Genomic DNA, 25577 nt, shown 5'->3' on the forward strand with positions numbered 1-25577 from the left:
GATTCAATTTCCTTACCTGTTGTTGGTCTGTTAAGATTTTCTATTTCTTTATAATTCAGTCTTAGTAGGTTTTATGTTTCTGGAAATTAATCTAGTTTTTCTAGGTTATCTAACTGGTTTTATTTAAATGCACATAGTAATCTCTTATGATCCTATATGTTATCTGTTGTCCTCTTTCACTTCTGATTTATTTGTCTTCTCTCTCTTTTCATCAGTGTACCAGAAGATATATCATTTTTCAAGACTCATTTTTTAACTGAAAAACCTTTTTCTTGACTTTTTAAATTGTTTTTCTAGTCTCTATTTCATTTATTTCTGCTTTGAGCTTTATTTCCATGTCTGCTAACTTTGTGCTTCATTTGTTCTTCTTTATCTAGTTCCTTAGGGTGTAAATTTACATTGTTTATTTGAGGTCTTTCTTTATTCTTAATGTAGGTGTTTATCACTATATACTTCCCTCTTAGAACTGTGTTTGATGCATTCTGTAAGTTTTGGTATGTTGTTGTGTTAGTTCATTTGTGTTGCTATGAAGGAATACTTGAGACTAGGGAATTTATAAAGAAAAGAGGCTTATTTGGCTCATGGTTCTGCAGGCTGTACATGAAGCATAGTGCCAGCATCTGCTTCTGGTGAGGGCCTCAGGAGGCTTACAATCATGGAAGAAGGTGAAGGGAAGCCAGCATGCAACGCAGGGAGAGTGAATGCAAGAGAGAAATGGGAGAGGTCCCAAACTCTTTTTAACAATCAGATCTTGCAGTAGTTCATTGCCACAGAAAGGCCCCAAGCCATTCATGGGGGATTTCCCCTCATTATCCAAACACCTCCCAATAAGGCCACCTCCAATACTGAAGATCACATTTCAACATGAGATTTTGAGAGGACACACATCCATACCATATCAGATGTGTTTCCATTTTTACTTGTCTCAAAATTTAAACAAAGTGTTATGTCTTCTTTGGCCCATTGTTATTCAGTAGTATGTTGTTTAACTTCCATACATTCGTGAATGTTCCAGTTTTCCTCCTGTTATTGATTTCTAGTTTCATACCACTGTGGTAAGAAAGGGCACTTGATATGCCTTCAACTTTCTTAAATTGTTTATGGTCTACTATATGACCTATCTTGGAGAATGTCATAGCACTAGACATAGGTGCTTGAGAAGAATGTATATGTTGCTGCTGTTGGATGAAATGTTCTGTATATGTCTGTTAGGTCCATTTGGTCTAAAATGTAGTTCAAGTCCAACGTTTCCTTATTGACTTTCTGCTTGGATGATCTCTCTATTGTTGAAAGTAGGGTATTTAAGTCCCTTACTATTATTGCATTGATATTTATTTATCCCTTTAGTTCTGTTAATATTTGCTTTGTATATTCAGGTGCTCTGATGTTGGGTACACATATATTTACAATTATTATACCCTCTTGATGAATTTATCCCTTTATCATTATATAATGACCTTCTTTGTCTTATTTTACAGTTTCTGAATTAACATCTAGTTTGTCTAATCAGAGCTAACCCTGCTGTCTTTTGATTCACATTTACATGGAATATCTTTTTCCATCTCCTTCACTTCCAGCCTATATGTGTCCTCAAGAGAGCATTTTATAGGCAATATATAGCTGGGTATTGTTTTTGTTTGTTTGCTTTTTTTTTTAACCAATTTAGTTATTATGTGACTTTTGACTACATAATTCAATCCATTTACATGCAAAGTAATTAACTATAGGTAAGAACTCACTATTGCCATTTTGTAAAAATTTTCTGTTTTGTAGTTCCCTAGTTCCTTTGTTCCCCTCTTGCTATCTTCCTTTCTGATATGATTAGTTTTTGTAGTGGTATACTTTAATTCATTTCTCTTTACCTCTTGTGTGTCTACTATAGCTTTTAGCTTTGTGGTCACTATGAGTCTTACAGAAAACATACTTATAGCAATATATTTTAACCTAATAAAACCAGTACTACACTACACTGCATACCTGTCCAAGGGTGCACTCAATTTAACTTCATTTGCCTATGGAAACTCTACATTTTACTTCTCTCCTACCCCCACATGCATTATATGTTTTTGATGTCACAATTTACTGCTTTTTATATTATCTATCTCTTAACAAAATATTGTAGCTATAGTTATTTTTAATACTTTTGTGTTTAATCTTTTTTTCTGGAGTTAAAACATATTTATATAACACCATTATTGGATTATAATATTCTGATTTTGACTATATATTTACCATGACCAGTGGATTTTATACTTACATGCATTTTTATGTTATTAATTTGTGTCCTTTCATTTAAGCTTGAAGAAGTGTCTTTAGCATTTCTTATAAGGCAGGTACAGTAGTGATGAACTCCTTCAGCTTTGTTTGTCTGGAAATATCTTTATCTCACCTTCATTTTTGAAGGACAGCTTTGCCAGATATGATATCATTGGTTTTCAGAGTGTTTTTTCTTTCAGTAGTTTGAATATATCATCCCACTCTTTTCTGGCCTGTGAAGTTTCTCCTGAAAAGTCCAATATAGTTTTATAAAGGTTCTCTTGTATGTGATAAGTCATTTTTCTCTTGCTGCTTTTAAATTTCTTTGTCTTTGACTTTTGGCAATTTGATTATAAGGTGTCATGGTGAAGTTCTCTTTGGTTGAACATGTTTGGAGACATTTGAGTTTCACAGGTGTAAATGTCCGTATCTCTCTCAGGGTTTGGGAAAATTTGAGCCATAATTTATTTAAATAAGGTTTCTTCCCCTTTCTCAATCCTCCTTCTGAGACTTTTATGATGCATACATTGGTTTCATTATTAGTGTCCCTTAAGTCCCATAGGTTTACTTTACTCTTTTCAATTTTTTTCTCCTTAGTCTGGATAATTTCAAAAGACCTATCTTCAATCTCAGAGATTCTTTCTTCTGTTTGGTTGAGTCTGCTGTTGAAGTTCCCTATTGCATTTTTTCAGTTGATTCACTGTATTTTTCAGCTCCAGGATTTATGTTTGCTTTCTTTTGATCTTTCCATCTCTTTGCTTCACTTCCAGTTTTATTCATATATTGTTATGATTGATATTATTGAGTTCTCTTGTATCTTGCTGAGCTTCTCTAAAATAATTATTTTTAATTCCTTTTTAGGAAGCTTACAGATCTCTAATTCTTTAGGGTTTCGCACTGGAAAATTATAGTGGTCCTTTGGTGATGTCATTTTTCCTTTGTGTATGTGTTTATGACCTTGCAATGATATCTGTGCATTTGAGGGAGCAGTCATCTCTTCAAGACTGATGGGCTGGATTTGTGGGGAAATACTTTCGTTTGTGGGTGAGTGCTATGCTAAGTGAACAGGATGTGGTGGCATAGCCTGTGCAGTTCCATCAGCTGTAATCAATATTTGACAGGACTGTGGGGGTCCTCAGTGGCCAAGGTTGTAGATGTATTTGAAGGCAGCAGTAGTGATGAAAGTTTTAGAGGGCCTTAGTGTCAAAGATTGCTGTGGTCCTCCTGCTATTCTTTTTCCTGGGGCCTCCTAGGACACTGTGGGGAATCCTAGCCAAAGGGATCCTCTTGGTGCTGGGTCTGTCACAAGGGCATGCTGGTAACCACAGTAGCACTGGTTCCAGGGCACAGGCATTTTTGTGGCAGTGGTGGTCCCAGTATTCAGCGCATAGGTGATCAGAGCAACATCAGAGCCAGAGTCCTGGGCTCAGGAGTGTATAGAACATCTATGGCACCTGGAGAACAGGGCCATAATTCTATAGCAGTGGGTGTCATTCGAGCCATGCACCTCAAATGCACCTGTCTGAGACAGGCATTTGACAGTCTTGACTGATATAACCAAAGTAAATGAGGCTAAGCCGTTTAAAAAAGCACAGGTTATTTAGAAAGCAATTAACTTATATGATTAGGAAGTGCTAATACAAGATTTCACGGAGTTCAATAATTCTTGAAAGAAAACTCTTGCTTTTAAGGGAATTATATTACTGAGGATACTTTTGGTTGCAAGGAACAGAAAACACACATCAGACTGATTTCTATATTGAAGGAAATGCATTGCTTTATGTATATGAAAAACCTGTGGCTCATGCTGGCTTCAGGAAGAGATCATTCCAGCAGCTCAGTGATGTTGCCATGGAGTCAGTTTCCTTCTACTGCTCTGTTTTATGTTATCAGCTTCAGCATAATATTGTCTGCTTTTCTAGTCTCAAAATAGCTGCACCAGTTTCTGGGGTCAAATGTGTCTTTATGAAGATCCTGGAAGGAATGATTATTTTTGACCCAGAAGTCTCAATAGAAACCCTAGTAGTTAATTTTCCTGCTTAAAACATCTGCCAATACCTAAACTAATCACTATCGTAAAGGAGAGAGGGGGCAGGGACATCATGTGCTGATTGTCTTAGGGAAGTGTTCCATCTCTACAGAGCTGGGAGTGGAATCAGTGCTTCAGAATCCCCATGGATATCCAAGTGAAAATTAAAACTATTAGAAAGCGAGGAGAAGGAATTAGGTGATGAGGAGATAATAACCTATGGACAATATTGTAAAATAGCACAGTTTTAATTCTAGTCCCCTTTTCTTAGGAATGAAATTTCTTTTGAACATTAGAGATACCTAACTTATTAAAAAGCAGTCATTCAGTTAAGATGAGATGAGAAAGTCCATGGGAGAAAAAAGGGATATCCAACCCTAAGTGGCCTTTCTTTCTCTCCACAGATACATATCCTGCCCAGGTATTCTGTGCACAGGATGGGGGCTGGAGATCTATTTTGTAAATAAAGGAAAAGGGTGTCATCCTGAAATTTTTGCTCAGAAATAAACACAGTTTGTTTTAGAATCACTTTGGTCTAAGTATCAAAAATCACTGTTAATTTTTTTAGGGAGCCAAGATGGCCAACTAGATACAGCCAGGAGGAAATTGTCCCACTGAAAGAGACTAGACTATCAAGGAGACCAGCATACTCTGAACAAGTCTTTGGAAAGAAGGCATGGAGAGTGGACACAAAAAGGACACAGATCATAGGCTGAAAGTAGAGAAAGTTGGGAACGCTGCAGGGGGTTGCCGAGCACCAGGACTCATTTCTGGGCCCAAGAGCCTCCTAAAGAAAGGGTAAGTGAAATAGGCATGGAGTGGCTCACCTTCACCATGGGCTTCTGGGATCCTAGCTATGGGAGATCCCACAACTCCCATGACATTTGAGCTGCTAGTGATAATTGCCTGGAGAGTTGGTGGAAACAGAATTCCAGCCTGGAAGGAGCCCAGAGGGTTTGACATGGGAATGTCTATAGTGGAGCATGGCCATGGACACTCATCCCACAAGGCTCACCATACTCCTTTAGGTGACTTTAGCCTTTGTTAGCTGCTGGACCTGGAGAGAGTGGGGTTGTCTTGTCCGTGCAGTCTGATTTGAGCACACCCTAGTCTGCTGGCCTCTCTCAGGGTCCCTGCCTGGCTGCAACCACATGCAGCCCAGCCTCAGTTGCCCAGCCGAAGTGTTTGTCAGTGGCCACCACGATAGTTGTTTCACTGGCAGATGCTGCATACCCATTGGAGCACTTTTGCATCTTGCCAGTGTGCACCCACCTGCAGCCTTCCCACACTGATGTGCACTCACTCATAGCATCCCCCTGTCCCCACCTCACTGGAATACATGCACACAGGGGCCCACCACTGCCCTGCCAGAGCACTTTTGCCAGAAGCTCCAGTCAAGTGTTGTTGCCAACAGACTGGAAACACCTCAAACGCTCCAGCACAGCCCGTGCTTTAATCTCAAGGGGCCCCAGAACAAAGCTGTGGGCCTGCTCCCAGCCCTCCTGGGTTAGAACACCCAGTCCAGGAGTGATGAGCTGAGCCTTGGGCCTCTGAAAACATCCAGATATGAAGTCAGTCAACTAAATCCAACTTATACCACAGCCAAATCCTCAAGGGCATTGTATTAGTCCATTCTCACATTGATATAAAGAAATACCTGAGACCATAATTTATGAAGAAAAAAGGTTTAATTGGCTCATGGTTCAGCTGGCTGTTCAGGAAACACAGTGGCTTCTGATTCTGATGGGGTGGATACGGCCGAACTTCAGGAAGCTTCCAATCATGATGGAAGGCAAAGGGGGAGCAAGCTTCTTACGTGGCAGGAGCAGGAGCAAGAAAGAGATGGGGGATGTGCTACACACTTTTAAACAACCAGATCTCACAACAACTCAGTCAGTATTACGAGGACAGAGCCAAGAGGGATGGTGCTAAATCATTCGTGGAAAACATCTCCATTATCCAATCACCTCCCACCAGGACCCGCCTCCAAAATGAAGGATTCCAATTCAATATGAGATTTGGGTGGGGATGTAGATCCAAACCATATCAGGTATCAAAGAATATAAGAAGCAAAAAGTCCCATCCAAAAGATTAAAAGAACATCAGCTCACACAGATGAGAAGGAACCAGTGCAAGAATTCTGGCAACTCTGAAAGCCAGAGCATTTTTTAACCTCCAAACTACCACATTAGCTCCCCAGCTACAGTTCTCAACCAGCCTGAAATATCTGAAATGACACATATAGAATTCAGAATCTGGATGGCAAGGAAGCTCATCAAGATATAGGAGAAGGTTGAAACCCAATCCAAGGAAAACAGTGAAATGGTCCAAGAGTTGAAAGATGTGATAGTCATTTTAACAAAGAACCAAACTGAATTTCTGGAAATGAGAAATTCGCCACAGGAATTTCAGAATGCAATTGGAAGCATTGATAACAGAGTAAACCAAGTTGAGGAAAGAATCTCAGGGCTTGAAGACAGCTCCTTCAAATCAATGCAGGCAGACAACAATAAAGAAAAAATAATTTATAAAAATGAACAAAATCTTTTAGAAATATGGGATTATGTTAAGAAACCAAACCTACAGCTTATTGGCATTCCTGAAAAAGATGGAGAGAGAACAAGCAACTTGGAAAACATATTTCAGGATATTGTCCACAAAAATTTCCTCAACTTCACTAGAGAGGTTGACATGCTCCTAAGATTCTCCAAAGTCAATGCAACAGAAAAAATCTTAGAGCCAGCAATGGAGAAGGGGCAGATCATGTATAAAGGAATTGCCATCAGGCTAACAATGAAACTTTCAGCAGAAATCTTACATGCCATGAGAGATTGGGGGTGTATATTTAGCATCCTTAAAGCAGAAAAATTCTAACCAAGGACTTCATAGCCAACAAAACTAAGATTCATAAGCAAAGGAGAAACAAAATCCTTTTCAGACAAGAAAATGTGAACAGAATTCATTACCACTAGACCTGCCTTACAAGAGGTTCTTAAGGGACTACCAAACAGAAATCAAAGATCATTATCTGCCGCCACAAAAACACACTTAAGTACATAGCCCACTGACACTATAAAGCAACTACACAATCAAGTCTACTTAAGAATCAATGAACAACACGGTGACAAGATCAAATCTTCACATACTGATATTAACCTTGAATATAAACAGGCTAAGAACCTCATTTAAAAGGCACAGAGTGGCAAGCTGGATAAAGAAACAAGACCCAACTGTATTCTGTCTTCAAGAGGCCCATTTCACATGCAATGACACCCAAAGACTCAAGGTAAGGGGATAGAGAAAGATCTATCAAGCAAACAGAAAATAAAAAAAGAGTAGGGGTTGTTATTCTTACTTCAAACAGAAGAGACTTTAAACCAACAATGCTCAAAAAGGACAAAGAAGGGTGTTACATAATGATAAAGGGTTAAATTCAACAAGAAGACTTAACTTTCCTAAATATGCATGAATCTAACGCTGAAGCACCCAGATTCATAAAAAAATTATTAGAGGCTTATATTGATACTTACATACCACACAATAATAGTGGGAGACTTTAACAACACACTGACAGTGTCAGACAAGTCATCAAAGCAGAAAATCTAACAAATATATTCAGAACCTAAATTCAACACTTGACCAAATGGACCAAACAGACATCTACAGAATACTCTACCCAACAACAGAATATACATTATCCTCATATGCACATGGCACATACTCTAAGATTGACCACATGCTGGGTCATAAAAGCAATACTCAACAAATTCAAAAAACCAAAACCATACCAACCACACTCTCAGACCACAGTGCAATAAAAATAGAAATTAATACCAAGAACATCTCTCAAAACCATATAATTAGATAGAAATTAAATACTCTGCTCCTGAATGACTTTAAAGAGTGAAATTAAGGCAGAAATAGAAACAAATACTTGGAAATGAATGAAAACAAAAATACAATATACCAGAATCTCTGAGACACAGCTAAATCAGTGGTAAGAGGAAAGTTTACAGCGCCAAATGCCTACAACAAGAAGTTAGAAAGATCTCAAATTAACAATCTAATATCACCTATGGGAACTAGAAAACCAAGCACAAACCAACCCCAAAGCTAACAGAAGAAAATAAATGACCAAAACTGGAGTTGAACCAAAATTGAGATGCAAAAGTCGAGACGCAAAAATCCATACAAAAGATTAAGAAAACCAAAACTTTGTTTTTTGAAACAATAACTAAGATTCATAGACAACCAGCTAGATAGATTAATAAAGAAAAAAAAGAGAAAAGATCCAAATAAACATAATCAGAAATGACAAAGGGGATATTACAACCAATCCCACAGAAATAATTTTAAAAACCCTCAGAGAGTATTATGAACACATCTATGCACACAAACTTGGAAACCTAGAATAAATGAATAAGTTCCTGGAAACATGCAGCTTTCGAAGATTTTACCAGGAAGAAACTGAAATCCTGAACAGACCAATAATGAGTTCTGAAATGGAATCAAAACTCGTTATTATATTATAATCTAACAACCAAAAAAGCCCTGGAATAGAAGGATGCATAGCTGAATTCTACCAGATACATAAAGAAGAGCTGGTACCAATCTTGAAATTATTGGTACTGAAATTATTCAAAAAAGTCAAGGAGGAAGGACTCCTCCCTAACTCATTCTGTGAGGACAGCATCACTCTGATACCAAAATCTGGCAGAGACAATGAAAAAAGAAAACTTCAAGCCAATATTGCTGAATAACATACATGCAACAATTCTCAACAAAATACTAGCAAATTGATTTCAGCCATATACCAAAAAGCTAATCCACCATACTTTGTATCCCAGGAATAAAGTCTACTTTAAAGTAAATAAAACTTACTTTGTTTACTTTATTTACCTTGGATACAAGATTGGTTCAATATAAACAAATCAATCAATGTGATTCATCTCATAAACTAAACTAAAAACAAAAAATACATGATCATCTCAATAGATGCAGAAAAGGCCTTCGATAAAATTCCACATTCCTTCATGTTAAAAACCCTCAACAAACTAGGCATAGGAGGAACATACCTCAAAATAATGAGAGCCATCTACAATAAACTCATAACTGACATCATGCTGAATGGGCAAAAATCGGAACCCTTCCCCTTGAAAACCGAAAGAAGACAAGAATGCCCAACTCTCATACTCCAATTCAACCTAGTACTAGAAGTCCAAGCCAGAGTAATCAGGCAAGAGAAAGAAATAAAAGGCATCCAAATAAGAAGAGAATAAATCAAACTATCTCTCTTCACAAATGATATGATTCTATACCTAGAAAACCCTACTGTCTGTCCCAAATCTCCTAAAACTGATAAATAACTTCAGTAAAATTTCAGAATACAAAATCAATGTGTAAAAATCAGTGGTATTTCTATACACCAACAACACCCAAGCTGAGAGCCAAATCAAGAATGCACTCCCATTCACAACAGCCGCACACATAAAATACCTAGGAACACAGCTAACCAGGGAGGTAAAATATATTTAAAATAAGAATTACAAAACACCAAGGAAAGAAATCAGATATGACACAAACAAATGGAGAAAGTGTTCCATGCTCATAGATAGGAAGAATCAATATTGTTAAAACGGTCATACTGCACAAGGAATTTAAATATTCAATGCTATTCCTATCAAACTACCAAAGTCATTTTCCACAGAATTAGAAAAAACTATTCTAAAATCCATATGGAACCAAAAAAGAGCCCAAATTACCAAAGTAATCCTAAGCAAAAAGGACAAAGCTAGAGACATCACATTACCTGACTTCAAACTATACTACAAGGCCACAGTAACCCAAACAGCATGATACTGGTACAAAAACAGACATATGGACCAATGGAACAAATTAGAGAATCCAGGAATAAAGGTGCACACTTAAAAACATCAGATCGGATAAGTAAGCAATAAAAACAAGCAATGGGGAAAAGACACCCTGTTCAATAAATGGTGCTGGGATAAACTAGCTAGCCATATGCAGAAGATTGAAACTGGACCCCTTCCTTTCACCGTATACAAAAATCAACTCAAGATGAATTGAAGACTTAAATGTAAGACCTAAAACTTTAATGGCTGTAAAAGAAAATCAAGGAACTACCATTCTGGACATAGGCCTTGGCAAGGATTTCATGATAAAGTCTCCAAAAGCCATTGCAACAAAAACAAAAATAGACAGGTGGGACCTAATTAAACTGAAAAGCTTCTGCACAGTAAGAGAAACTGTCAACGGAGTAAACAGACAATCTACAGAATGGGAGAAAATATTTGGCATATGCATCTCACAAAGGTCTAATATCCAGAATCTATAAGGAACTTAAATCAACAAGCAAAACACAACCCCATTTAAAAAAAAATGGGCAAATAATATGAACAGACATTTCTCAAAAAAAGAAATACACATGGGAAACAAGTATATAAAAAACTGTTCAACATTACCAATCGTTAGAGAAATGCAAATGAAAACCACAATGAGATAACGTCTCACATCATTCAGAACGGTTATCATTAAAAAGTCAAAAAATAACAGACGTTGGTGAGGTTGAGGAGAAAAGGGAATGCTTATACATTGCTGATGAGAATGTAAAACAGTTCAGTCACTATAAAAAGCAGTTTGGAGATTTCTCAAAGAACTTAGAACTACCATTCAACCCAGCAATCCCATTATACCCAAAGGAATACAAATGATTATACCAAAAATACACATTCATTCATACGTTCATTGCAACACTATTCACAATAGCAAAGACATGAAATCAACTTAGATGCCCATTAGTAGTGGACTGGATTTAAAATAATGTGGGGCCAGGTGCAGTGGCTCATGCCTGTAATCTCAGCACTTTAGGAGGCCAAGGTGGGAGAATCGCTTGAGCTCAGGAGTTCAAGACTAGCCTATGAAACATAGTGAGACCTTGTCTCTACTAAAATTTTTTTTAAAATTAGCTGGGCACTATGGCATGTGCCTGTAGGCCCAGCGACTCAGGAGGCTGAGGCAGGAGAATGCTTGAGCACAGGAGGTTGAAGCTACAGTGAGCTATGATCACGCCAGTTCACTTTAGCCTGGGCAACAGGGCCTGTCTCAAAAAAAAAAAAAAAAAAAGAGAGAGAGAGAAAAGAAAAAGAAAGTATGGTACATAGTAACACCATGAAATCCTGTGCAGCTATAAAAAGAATGAAATCCTGTCCTTTGCAGCAACATGGATGCAGCTGAAGACCATTATCCTAAATGAATTAATACAGGAACAGAAAACCAAATACAGCATGTTCTCACAAGTGGGAGCTAAACATTAAATACACATGGACACAAATTGGGAATCTTTGCGGGTGGAGCAAGGGAGGGGGGTGAGGTTCAAAAAAACTATGTATTGGGCACTGTGCTTACTACCTGGTTGACAAATCATTTGTATATCAAACTCCTGAGACACTCAATCTACCCATGCAACAAACCTGCACATGTACCCCCCTTGAATCCAAAATAAAAGTTGAAAAAGAAAAAAACATCATTCTTGAATTGCTGCTTCTGTTCTTGACATACTTACATCTTAGCTTCATAATGAAATATCAAAATGAAATGGCCAGGAAAATAATGACTGCAATTTTGCCAATGGTTTCTATGCTCCTTTGAGTGACTCATTGCTCCTTTGCAAAGCAGTGAGCAGAGAGAAGCATGGCTAAAAATCAATAAGGATTCTGATAACCTGGCTCAGAGTCTTAGAATTAGCCACATTCACCTTACCCACCCTCATTCTTAACCCTCTTTTATATACTCTCCAGGATATGTGCACACTCTTGTGAAAATGTTAGGAAACAATTATACAAATAAATACAATTCCTTTAATTATATTTAACAACTAGAGTTGAGGGGATGCATTTGTTTATGGAACAAATTCCTCAGAATAAATTGGATTTTTAACTTGTCATTAAATTTATGGGGATTTAAATTTGCTCATTCCTTAAAAGCAATCAGCTATTTCTAAGTATAAAGGGGAGAAAGCTACTAATAACACTTCTCAAATACAAGAGTGTGCAGATACTTTACTATATAAGGCACAGATATTAAAATGGCATTATCTTTAACATAAATATATAGAAAAAAATGTGCTCAGAGCATCATAAGTCCCAAATATATGATCGCCTTTCTATCACTAACATATAGGTATATTATATTCCTATAAGCACTTAATTTTTTTTCTTCCCTTGAAGTTTGATACTGCTGCATCTTAGGAAGCTGACCTTTCTTTTATGTTGTTTACTGATTATTCTAATCTAGTCCAAAAGCCTTTTCTAATCCCCCTTCCTCCAAATTCTTATGGCAGTTGTTACATATCTGAGTCTTCTGGCATTTGTCATGTGCCATCTTAAGCTGTTAAGTAGGGCTTTTTTTTCATATGGCTATGTCTCATTTCCCCAACCACATTATAACCAATTCAGAAATGTTGTAAGTCTTTGACTCTTCCCAGTTTTTAACAAGGTGACTTGGGTGGGAATATAACATCCTAAAGGAAAGGGGCTTCATCTGATTTGTTTTCCATGATAACTCCTAGAACCCTAACCTGACACATAGCACACACTCAGTAAATAGTTATCAAATAAAAGAATAATTGTATTAATACTAGATGCTCAAGAGTTGTTTGGTTAAAAACAGTACTACTAAATTACTATTAGGTGGACCTCTGATTTTAATTAATTTTCCAATAGATGTGTGATTTTCATTAGGAATTCAAGACAAGCCCATGACTTTGTGGCCTAGGACTCCCTAGAATACATGGAAGACCCAAACACACACAAAAAGTAAAAATCACACTTTCTATTCCTGAGGAATCCATGCTTCATTTTAACTTCTCAAGTATTGCAGCCTTCCTCTTATTACACTCTCTTCTTATCCAAGCATGCCTTTATAAGCAGATTAATCTTGCCAAAGATCAGGGCTGTTGTTTTACACTGGAGTTTAAGCCATATCAATTTGCACAATGACACAGCCAATCAGGCATCCTCTTGCAGGAATTAGAACCAAGGAAAACCAAGCTTGTTGGTTTTGGTGTGTGTTCCAGGGGACAGGTATAGCAAGCACATCCCTAAGATCATTAACTCTCAGAGGTGCTCACTCAAAGAAGTTTTCCTCCACACTGAAAATCCTCCGTCTTATTCCTCCATTTAAATCGTATAGTTTAATGTGAGACTGTCTGCTATAATGAGACTCTTCACTTTGCAAGCTACAATTTCTGAAGAAGTCTGGTGGTTCATGCTGCTCTTTCCTGTTTGTTTTTCTGAAACAAAACAAAACAAAAATAAATCACCAGACTTCTCCAGTAGTAGAATTACTAGAAAGATTTTCTTCCATGTGCTACAAGGAAGTGCCTCGCAGTGGGATCCTGCTCCAAACCTACTTTCAGAACCCCCACGGATACGAAGAGGAACCACAGTTCTTCCATTCTGATTTTTGGTTGTTATCCCATGGCAGCACCGAGTACATACTGGCTTAAATCAGCAGAACCTTCTGTGTTTGCTTGTGAGAGGGGTTCTCATACCACCTCAGTGGCTTGAACTCCAAGAAGTGACAACTGCAAGGCCATAAGAGTGTGTGTTCATGATGAACTTTGATCATCAGCCATATTACAGGCAACTTTCTCTGACTCACTGAGTATTTGGTGCATGAGAAAATAAATTGGCGCCTGGAACACAAATCAAGAATGAGTGCAATGTTCTGGGGATTACAACTAAGGATTTGTGGGATTAAATTTCTAGTGCAAAAAAAATCTACCTTGGTCTACATCGTCCAAATGAAGTCATTTGCTTTCCTGAACAATTTGCTATTTTATTTCTCTTTAGAAACAAAACATTTCATGCATTGGCTGTTTAAAATAAGTAATAAGTAATAAGACAAAATTAAGGACATTTTAAAACAGAAACAGTAGAAAACTAAACTTAATGAGGTTTCTTAAATAGGTCACATGTATTCAACATTTATATTTAACTGGTAGATTTTGGTTAAGTGATATATATATTTTGACACACTCTACTTTCAAAGGAAAACTTCAGATCTTGCTCCCAGACTCTCTCTCATTCCTGATTTCTGTATTTCCACCACCTCTACCAGACACCTGGATTTAAAGCCACAGTCCACCTCAAAGCCTTCCTCTCACCTGACCCCCGCTTCTAATCATCTTCCAAATCTGGTAGATTCTACCACTCCATGTCTCACACATAGAATATTAGCATAACCATATAACCTAAGTCATGCTTCACATGAATCCATTCTGCCCAAAACCTTTTAGTTCTTTATTAGTGCCATGTGAGCTGCATATAAACTCATACATCAGGTATTAAGGGGCCTTTTCAAGTGGGCCAGTGTACATTTTCAGCCTTACTTCTCACCACTGTAATCTGGTCCCAGTAACAGTAAAACCATAAGGCCTTAAGCCACATGCCTCTGTGCTTAGTAACCCTTTGCTCATTCTGTTGTCTCAAGCTAAAAGGTCTTCCGCCACTTTCCCCAGGAAATCTTCTGAGAGCATCTCGACCAGACGTATCCTTTCTCTTGAAGCTCAGTGTGACGCTTTGGCATCTCTCGACCAGAAATCCTTGCAGTTATTTATTAATTCAATGTCCACTTTGCCCCTACTAAGTTGTTTCTCATGTGGGTTGAAACATGTCTTACTCATGCCCAAAGCCCCTATGGTAGCCAGAGCACTGCCTTGCACAGAGTAAGAGCTCAGCGCGCTCTAAAAATACGTAGTTTCTGTCTAAAGAAGATACTATTGATTGAGTTACAGCATCATGGTTCCCTTTATTATACCAATTACTTTCAAACTCAAAAAAATGTCTGTTAGCCTCAAATGTCATCATGGAAGGTAGTAATAGTGCCTCTTGGAAACAATAGTCAACAGGTAATCCTTGACCATTGGCCCATACTACACACTTCATTGCAAGACATTTCAGTCATTGGTTTAAAATACTGCTAGCTCCAGGTCAAGGATGATTATAATAAATTATTTAGTTGCTATTGGTATAGATAGATAGATAGGTAGATAGATAGATAGATAGATAGATAGATAGATAGATAGATAGATAGATAGATATAGTGATATAAAGAAACCTGAAAAAAGTAGCATCTATCGTTTTTAGAAGAGCTATTCTTAGGACATTGACATTTGGTATGTGACAAAAACAAAAAATTTGTTATTGGCTGAAGAACTGCTTCTCTAAAGTGAAAATAATACGAGAGGCAGGATGAGCATGATGGGTTTTTGTTGTTAATGCTGTTGTGTGTTATATGATGTCCCTAAAGTAACTGATACTCAATTACAATGTTCAGCTTTGGAGTTTTATGGTGGGTATGTCAGTATACGGTGGGTATTCAGCTCCAAACAATGGAACCCTCAACTAAAAGTGACTTAAAAAGTAAGGACACTTATTATCTAACATAACAGGAAGTAGACAAGCTCCTCAAAACTGATGAATTCAGCGACAAAATAATATTACCGAGATTCCAGGGATTCAGGCTCCTACTATATTTCTGCTCTGCCATCTGCAGACTGCACCATCATACAGCTTATTCCTCTTGAACTTGCTGCTAGTAACACCTGAGGCTGCATGCTTCCTTGTTCATATCCAGTGGGACAGGATGAACGGGGCCTCATCCTGAAGAAGTCTCTCCTTTCACTCTGGCCAGTTTAGCTCAACTTCCTACCTCAGGACAAGCATCTCATCAAAACACCAGGCACCCATTTGCTTAGGCTTAGATTTCTAGAATAATGTCTAAAATGAGGATAGAATTTCCATGATTGGCTATGACTGATTAATACTATTTTAGGGGAAGCATAAATTACCAAAATCATACCAATACTCTAAACACATGAAGAATGGAAGGATGGAATGGATACTGTGGAGCAATTAATAACTGTAAATATGGACTGGCATTATTGTTCAAATAATGAAGAGGACTGACTTCAAGAAACTACAATTTCTTAAATATAAAAATTTAATGGATTTCTACATTCATTGAGTGAGATTTTGTCGTAAACAGGTACTGACGTTTCCCCTACAGAATCATCCCCAATGAAGAAATGTGAGATATTTAATGTAGATTGTAAATTCTATGAAGTCAGGGACCATGTCAGTCTTCCTCAGTGCTCTCTGAAGCTTAGAAGAGGGCCTGGCACAGATGAGATGTTCAAAAACCTTTTCTGCTTGAACAAATAAAGATAACAATAACTTTCATTAAACAATGGACACTTGCATTAGAACAGGGTATCACACTGAGGAGGAGGGCTGGGTGCCAGATTAATTTAACTATAAAACGTATAAAAAGAAAGTTTTCACAAACCAAACTAACACCATAGACAAAAACCACCTAGTAAGCTCCTGCTATGCTCCAAGCCAAAGATTTTCTAGAACCCTAGCAAATATCCATGACAATGTCATAGTAAAAGAAATATAATTCTATCTTTGTTTTTAAAGAAGGTAGCACTCAAACCACTTCCAATTATGTTTGTGTGAAAGCTGACAATTTGAACCATAAATGCTGCTTTGATGTGGCATCTGGCAAGTGTAATGTTCTCTTCTCATGAGGTCCTCTATCAGAAGCCACTTTAGATATTCCCACAGAGACACTGCACAGGACCACAGATAAACCAGACAAAATGTGTTCTTCTGGATTTCCCTGTAGTTTAAATATATATATAAAGAGATTAAGCCAAAGTTGTCCCCCTCTGAGCCATCATCTTTCTGCAGACTTTCTGGATAAATGTGGCCCAGCTGTCTCACTGACCTTGCAGGACACTGGAACTTCCCGCTTCCAAATGCCATGAAGCAGTCCAAGAAAGAGTGCTTCTCTAAATTTGCCTTTTTCCAACGTTCCTGTGGGAAGAAAACATTTTTTTTTCCAAATCAGCCTTATATAAATAAGCTTAACTTTATTTCTCTAGGCTAAAAATGACCTTGTACAGCTAATCCTTGCATATAAAGTTGCAGGGTTGTTGGTAATTTTTTCCACCCTGTTATTAACATTAGACACAATTGTGTTTTTGGAACATGAACTTATAAATAAAAAGGTTTTTAAAAAATTCTGTTAAGTGGTAAATGTAAATGATAAGGTAAATCAACCACAGAATTGACCTAAGAAGAGGAAGAATATTTATAATAAGGTCTCAGGCTCCGTCATAAAATTGCTCTTGGTAATAAATTTAGTAATAAGACACTGACATCCCTGCCTGTTGGAAAAAGCTTGGGATGCAGAATAAATGCATCTGGATGCCATTTTTGACAGTTTTACCTAAAGGCAGAGAACAGACTAAATGACCTCTTAACATTCTGTTCGGCCCTGTAACTTTCCAGTTCTAAGAAACAGCAGATCACGGTTTTAATTTGCTTTATTTGTATTTTTTTGTACTCCTTGGAAACCAATGACAGAAGCAATTGCCTGAAGAACATGAAATAAGTCTTCTATCAAAAACAGACTTATTTACTTGAACATGCCCTTCTGGTTTCATGTAAAATGTATTTTTAAGTTAGAGAAGTTTATTACAAAAACTTTTCTAACTGATTTGTAAATGTTGCACTGTCTATATTGCAAATCTGTTCTGTACTTTGTAGTCAACTTTGTTCTCAGTTACGAGAGAAATATGGCTGCTTAATTACATAGTCCTAATTAATTTCTGAATTTACCCTTCTGAAATAAAAAGAAATTAAAATTAAAGAATAATATATACTGAAAGAGATAACTTACAGGTTTGAACAATTCAGGCTCAGGAAAATACTTTGGATTTCTATGCAGCCAAAATGGAGACAACATCAACAAGTCACCAGAAGGAATGATGTAATTCTATAACAGAAAAATCAGCTGCAAATCATTTTTTTGAAATATACTTTAAAGAGAATTTGGGCCACTAAAAATAATGCTACAATTATATTGTGGTGAAGATATACATTTTATAATTGAATGTGAGAAAGTCTAATTTGTAATATCTATATAATTATATAATATCAAATTATAAATAATATAAAATCTAATAATATAGTATCTATATAATTCTGACTTCCATATACATATATTTGGTTACATATAGGAAATTATATAATTCTGATTCACATGTACATATATTCAGTTACATGGAAGGAAATATTAGCTAAATGTCAAAATTTTAGAAACTAGTATAAGTCCATTCTAACGTGGCTTTTGATGTTTGATATTAGGGTTTGTGGCCAGAGTTCTTGAAGGCAGAAACTACGGTGGAGGCTCAGGTTATGAAACAGAAAAACTGGACTCTGAGACAGGGACAATGGCCATGGTAGCACTGAGAAGAGGGGCAGAGGATGTCCTGTTCTTGTGGATACTAATGACAGTGTTAGAGCAGGGGCAGTGGACTTTTCTTTTCTCAGTCCAGCACCGGTTATTAGGACAGAAACAAATGACAAGCAACTGGTTAGGAAGACACAGGAAAAGGCAAGTGTTGTGTATTTGTTTGGCTGGGTTTGTGTTTGGGGTCACAGTGCTTGTGGGAATGAGGATAAGCAATGAGTTTCCTCAGGTAGTCTACATTATCCTTCCTGATTCATATGACAACAGATTTTCATAATCTATAAACTATACAAAGAACTAAAACCCATTTCACAAAATCTCTCTATCATCACCATGTTCAGGAACCACAGGACAAAGAGATCTCCCAAGTTTTATAATTGCTAGATAGCTACCAACTTTACTAAGGTAAAGATATTTTATTAGGTAATTCCCACTGCCCATCATCATAAGCCACATCTATTTAACCCTGTATAATTTTGAAATGTCCTCAAGATATTTGCAAAACTTTTACTTTAGGTTTACTTATCCAAAGCATAAACACCTTACAATTAAAAGTATGTCTTCTGCTGGGTGTGGTGGCTCATGCCTGTAATCCTAGCACTTTGGGAGGCCTTGGTGGGAGGATCCTTTGAGCTCAGGAGTTTGAGACCAGCCTAGGCAACATAGGAAGACCTTGTCTCTACAAAAAAATTAAAAATATTAGCTGGGGATGATGGTGCACCTGTAGTCTCAGCTACTCGGGTGGTTGAGACAGGAGGATTGCTTGAGCCCAGGAGGTTGAGGGTACAGTGAGCTATGATTGTGCCACTGTACTCTAGCCTGGGAGACAGAGTGACATTCTGTCTCAAAGAAAAATAAAAATATGTCTATAACTGGTAGCTACGAGTGGAGTATGGGTAGGGATGTCATCATTTTTTTAACCCAGGAGAACCCCTGTTGGCTCTAGTGGCAGCTGAGTATTGCTTGAGATTTGGCAATTTCAGAACCGGGAGAGCTGGAGAGACTCAAATCCAAGACTGGGAAGACAGTGAAGCTTTTGCAGGTACCCTCTATCATTTTAAAATAGAGAGACCTGTGAGATCCCAATCCTGTCTGTTTGTTTTACTTCCATTGGAACTGAGGCTAGAGAGGTCATTACTGACTCTGGAATCAGCCACAGAGGGCCGTGATGTGTATTTGAGAGCAGGGTTGGGGGCAGCACAAGGACAGGCCTTCAGTCAGGACAACCACAGCCCTTCCCCTTCCCACCGCAAAGTCCTCTTCAGTTGCTGTTGACCTGTGATCATGACTTGGAGGCTGCTGACTGTTGTAGCCTACAAAGCAGGTTAGCAAAGAGACAAGAACTTCATACAGGTCCTCAGTAACAGAATTACCACTAGCAACAGGGAGGAGACAAGAAAGAGGTTCCTGTTGCAGCAGCAGCAACTGCCAGACTGATAAATAACATGAAGAAATGCTGGAGCTGGTTATATCAAGAAACCCTCTGAGCAAGCAGACATCATCACGCCCAGCCTAAACAGTCCCTATCTTTACTTACATGACAGATGAAGTGAAACATCAAGAGGGAGGCAAAACAGTTGCAGAAGGAGAACAGAGATCACTAGCAAAGGGAAGCTACAATTTCTGTGTGTTGGAAGAACTGCATCTCTCAGGTAGACAGAATTGAGCCTGGCCAGCCCACCTCACCTGGATGGTGTGAAGCCAAAACGAGCTTCATCTGATAATTCAGAAGTGGAGCTTTCTTTAAAAAAGGAAGAGAAGGCAGGACTCTGTGTTGTAATTCAAGAAAGGTGCTCAGAGCTAAGTGGGTGCCAGGAATATATAATCTTAAAGAGGAAGGAGGAGTCCAGAGGCAACATATCTATAGCAGGAGGTCTGAAGCACACAGCCTCTTCTCCTAGCTTTTAACCAGAGGCTTGGTTGGTGTTTGTGCCGAAAAAAAAATAAATAAAATAAGTATTTCTAAAATTAAAGAGTATATCCTTTTGTGTGATAAAAACTGATCTCTACAAAAAGTTTGGAAAATTCTGAAAAGTAGAAAAACTAGAAAAGAAAATCCAGAGTTCTGACACCCAAAGACAGTCATTAACTAGCTAGATTTCTTTCCAGTATGTTTACTTAGTATTAATAGGAGATATTTTGTTGTTGTTAAACTTTAAACATAATTTCGATCCTCCTGAATAACCAATTTAATCTTTCTTAGTTCACTTAACTTCATAACATGTTTTCCCTTTTTATTGTATATTCATGGTGAATATTTCTTCCTCCAATGACTGTTTAATCTTCCATTGGGTACATTAAACAATAATTAATGTAATCATTCCCTACTTTTTTTTCTATGGTAAATAGTGCCACCATAAGCACTTTCTTCCACACAGCATTTTTTCACATAGATTCTGTTAACACAGATGTTCAGATGACACAGGACATGCATATTTTAAGGCTATAAATGCATGTTATTCAACTTTTTCCTCAAATTTTGTAGCAAAATATATTTCTAACTATAATTTATGAGAATGTAAGTTTCATTACCCTTTTATCTGTAATCTGACATTTCTAATGGTTGTTTTAGGTTTACATTTTTATGTTTTTACATTTACATTTTTACGTTTCAGAGTTTTTCCATTTATTTTATCCTATAAACTTTTATGTTCTGTCCTGATTAACCTATGTGACACTCATTCTTACTGATTTGCGTCAGTTCTTTAAATATTAAAATTATTTATAGTTGTGTTGTATATTGATGCTTACATTATATTCACATTTGAGTTACACTTTTAAAAAATGAGACATTAAATTTTGATATGGTACATTCAAATCTGTTTATCCTTTTTTTAAATTTATTTATTTATTATTATTATACTTTAAGTTTTAGGGTACATGTGAACAATGTGCAGGTTTGTTACATATGTATACATGTACCATGCTGGCGCGCTGCACCCACTAACTCGTCATCTAGCGTTAGGTATATCTCCCAATGCTATCCCTCCCCCCTTCCCCCCACCCCACAACAGTCCCCAGAGTGTGATGTTCCCCTTCCTGTGTCCATGTGTTCTCATTGTTCAATTCCCACCTATGAGTGAGAATATGCGGTGCTTGGTTTTTTGTTCTTGCGATAGTTTACTGAGAATGATGATTTCCAATTTCATCCATGTCCCTACAAAGGACATGAACTCATCATTTTTTATGGCTGCATAGTATTCCATGGTGTATATGTGCCACATTTTCTTAATCCAATCTATCATTGTTGGACATTTGGGTTGGTTCCAAGTCTTTGCTATTGTGAATAATGCCACAATAAACATACGTGTGCATGTGTCTTTATAGCAGCATGATTTATAGTCCTTTGGGTATATACCCAGTAATGGGATGGCTGGGTCAAATGGTATTTCTAGTTCTAGATCCCTGAGGAATCGCCACACTGACTTCCACAATGCTTGAACTAGTTTACAGTCCCACCAACAGTGTAAAAGTGTTCCTATTTCTCCACATCCTCTCCAGCACCTGTTGTTTCCTGACTTTTTAATGACTGCCATTCTAACTGGTGTGAGATGGTATCTCATTGTGGTTTTGATTTGCATTTCTCTGATGGCCAGTGATGGTGAGCATTTTTTCATGTGTCTTTTGGCTGCATAAATGTCTTCTTTTGAGAAGTGTCTGTTCATGTCCTTCACCCACTTTTTGATGGGATTGTTTGTTTTTTTCTTGTAAATTTGTTTGAGTTCATTGTAGATTCTGGATATTAGCATGGTACTGGTACCAAAACAGAGATATAGATCAATGGAACAGAACAGAGCCCTCAGAAATAATGCCACATATCTACAACTATCTGATCTTTGACAAACCTGAGAAAAACAAGCAATGGGGAAAGGATTCCCTATTTAATAAATGGTGCTGGGAAAACTGGCTAGCCATATGTAGAAAGCTGAAACTGGATCCCTTCCTTACACCTTAAACAAAAATCAATTCAAGATGGATTAAAAACTTAAACGTTAGACCTAAAACCATAAAAACCCTAGAAGAAAACCTAGGCATTACCATTCAGGACATAGGCATGGGCAAGGACTTCATGTCTAAAACACCAAAAGCAATGGCAACAAAAGCCAAAATTGACAAATCGGATCTAATTAAACTAAAGAGCTTCTGCACAGCAAAGGAAACTACCATCAGAGTGAACAGGCAACCTACAAAATGGGGAAAATTTTCGCAACCTACAAATTTGTTTATCCTTTTTGTGGTTTCATTTATTAATCTTAAAATCAGGCAGCCCTCTTCTTTTTATAAAATAAATATAGTTAATGTTTTAGAAAACTATGTGTTCTGTTAGCACGTAAGAGGTTTTTGTTATTTTAAATGAATCACCAAATTAATATTTTAACAATTTCTCAGTTTAAATTTGAAATATAGCTAATATTGATAGATTTAAAATAGACATAGACAGAAACTCTTTGGGATCTTCAATAATTCTGAAGAGTGTGATGGGATCATGAAACCAAAAAGTTTGAGAACTTCTACTTTAGAAGTTTTAAAAAAACCCACTTTTAGTCAGTCATCCCAAGCCACATATTAATTTCTTCCCTTTACATCAATTTATAAAGAGTCATTTATCATATATTAAATTATTATGTGTAACGGAGCTAATTCTTTGTTATCTTTCCAGTTCTTTCTATTGATCTGAACATCTGGTCTGACACCCGGATCATAACATTTTAATTCTTTTGGCTTTATAACAGGTTTTAAAGGATAATTAATATTTCTCAATTACTCATCTTTTCCAATGCTTTTTTTGTTATTCTTTTCTGGATATTCTTGAAGATAAACTTTTCTACTAAACATATAAAACCTTGAAAAGAGAACACAGGTAGAAGTTTCAGAGTTTTAGAAAGGTAGCATAATAAAGAGAAAGAAAGAATGCAGTAAATCCAAGAAAGTAGAGAGTGTTCGTCCATTTCAATTCATTCCATTTCCAGGAAAGGGCACAGAGGCAAAAATAAAGAGAGCCTGTTCAAACTACCTTAGGGAAGGGTGGTGGGAGAATACTTCTAGTATGCATAAAAAGGAACATTGACTAGTTGCCCAACAGAGGAGAAAATATGAGCCTCTGTCATTACTTAACATAGATAAACCCATGTGAAATGTGTTTTAAAATACAAATTTCTGGGAACATATCATTAAACTTCAGTTCAGCAAAAACATTCCACCTGTTTTTGAAAACATATGAATCTTGAAAGAACCAAATTGTATGAATTTATACTAAGGAAATAATTAGTAATGTATACAAGGATTTAGCTAAAAGGATGTTCATCTTCACACTGTTTATAGAAGTGAAAAATTGGAAGCCACATACATATGCAAGAACAGGGACTAGTTTAAAAATGTATACTATATCCATATATTAGATGACTTTGATACCAATTCAAAATTGTGTAGATGTGTTTTATTAATACAGAAAACTTTTCAGCTGGGCATGGTCGTTTATCCCTGTAATCCCAGCACTTTGGGAGGCCAAGGCGGGCAGATCACCTGAGGTCAGGAGTTCGAGACCAGTCTGGCCAACATGGTGAAATCCTGGCTTTACTAAAAATACAAAAATCAACTGGGCATGATGGCACATTCCTGTAATCTCAGCTACTTGGGAGGCTGAGGCAGGAGAATTGCTTGAACCTGGGAGGCGGTAGTTGCAGTGAGCCAAGATCATGTCACTGCACTCCAGCATGGGCAACAGAGATGTAAATAATTACCACATTAACATAACCACAAAGTAAAACAATCTAAATTCTGAAGAGTCAAAAACCACTAAATATTTATGCTTTCAAGAAAATGGACTATTATGTGACCACTGAAATAAATGTGAAAACTCTCTAGATGCATAAAAAGTGAAGAATTAGTGTTAAAAAAATTTTAATGACAGATTTACACTATGCTGAAACTTTGGTTTCTATATTAATGTCATACTAACAGAATATTAGATAGTTGCGGTAGTACATTTAAGAGGTTGTGCAGATGGGGTATTGTGCATGCAAGAGTATACATCTATGCGCATGTGTTTGAGCATGGGTATCTCTTCTGGCAAAGTTGTCAAAATAAGTAAAATTACTTTTGAAAGAATATGAGAGGTTAACAGCCCCAACAAAAGTTACAACTCCCTTTATAACATAATCCTGACTAATATATGAGGTTAAAAGACCATGGAAGAGCTACTTGTAGGTTGTGGTGAGCTGAGATTGTGTCACTGCACTCCAGCCTCGGTGACTGAGTGAGACCCTGTCTCAAAAAAATTAAAATAAAATAAAAATAAATAAAAGTATGAACCGTTGAAATCCCACAAAAACTAAATACTCTAATTTACATAAGATCAGTTAAATAAATCATGCCTCCTTTGGAAGCAAAAGTTTCAACTTTTACAAAATTTGGATTTTTATCTGTGTTCTATTACAAAATTTCCTTGGTTTGAATCCAAGCACTCTCAAGCTGCATATAAAGAAGCAAACAATAGTAGAGGACCGACTAAATGTGATCCATTTGGATAATGCAGGCCCTAAGTCAAGTCATTTCAAAAAAAGTAATTTGTTATGCCATATTGATTCACAAATATTTAACTAATAAGTCTGCCATGTGCACATACCCTTTCATGGTGCACTTGAGAATTTCCTTCTACTTTGTCCATAGAAAATCCTCTCACCTTCACTCAGCTGCTGCCTCCTAATATAAATTGAGATTATCCAATATATTCCTGTTATCTGTTCCCATATCTGTAATCTGTGGCCTAAAATTGTCTTCCAGCTATGCAAAATAACTTTCTTCACATCCTGAATTCCTTAGCTCATTGATGCTAAGAAATTCATGTTGGTTGAATCAGTAGACAAGAGACCATTCAATTCACCTGCCTGATTTAAATAGGCTTATATTGATTCTGATTCAGAATCAGATGGCCAGAATGATTATTAAA

General features: G+C 37.0%; 1 protein-coding gene across 4 annotated transcripts in view; it reads right to left on the reverse strand.

Annotated features, from left to right (window-relative positions):
- The window catches only part of CYP39A1 (cytochrome P450 family 39 subfamily A member 1), a 104492-nt gene that overhangs the window by 20125 nt on the left and 58790 nt on the right, over positions 1–25577 (reverse strand). For 2 of the 4 annotated variants that reach the window (XM_031012613.3, XM_031012612.3), the window contains 2 exons: positions 18056–18151; positions 17099–17187 (listed from right to left, as the gene is read on the reverse strand). In XM_031012613.3, coding sequence (XP_030868473.1) covers positions 17099–17187; positions 18056–18151 — 185 coding nt within the window. Of the gene's footprint in view, positions 1–12142; positions 13596–17098; positions 17188–18055; positions 18152–25577 lie in introns of those variants that run through there. The other 2 variants (XM_063707645.1, XM_063707644.1) reach the window with 2 other exon arrangements.

Source organism: Gorilla gorilla, chromosome 5 (assembly GCF_029281585.2).
Source record: "Gorilla gorilla gorilla isolate KB3781 chromosome 5, NHGRI_mGorGor1-v2.1_pri, whole genome shotgun sequence".
Taxonomy (NCBI): Eukaryota; Metazoa; Chordata; class Mammalia; order Primates; family Hominidae; genus Gorilla; species Gorilla gorilla.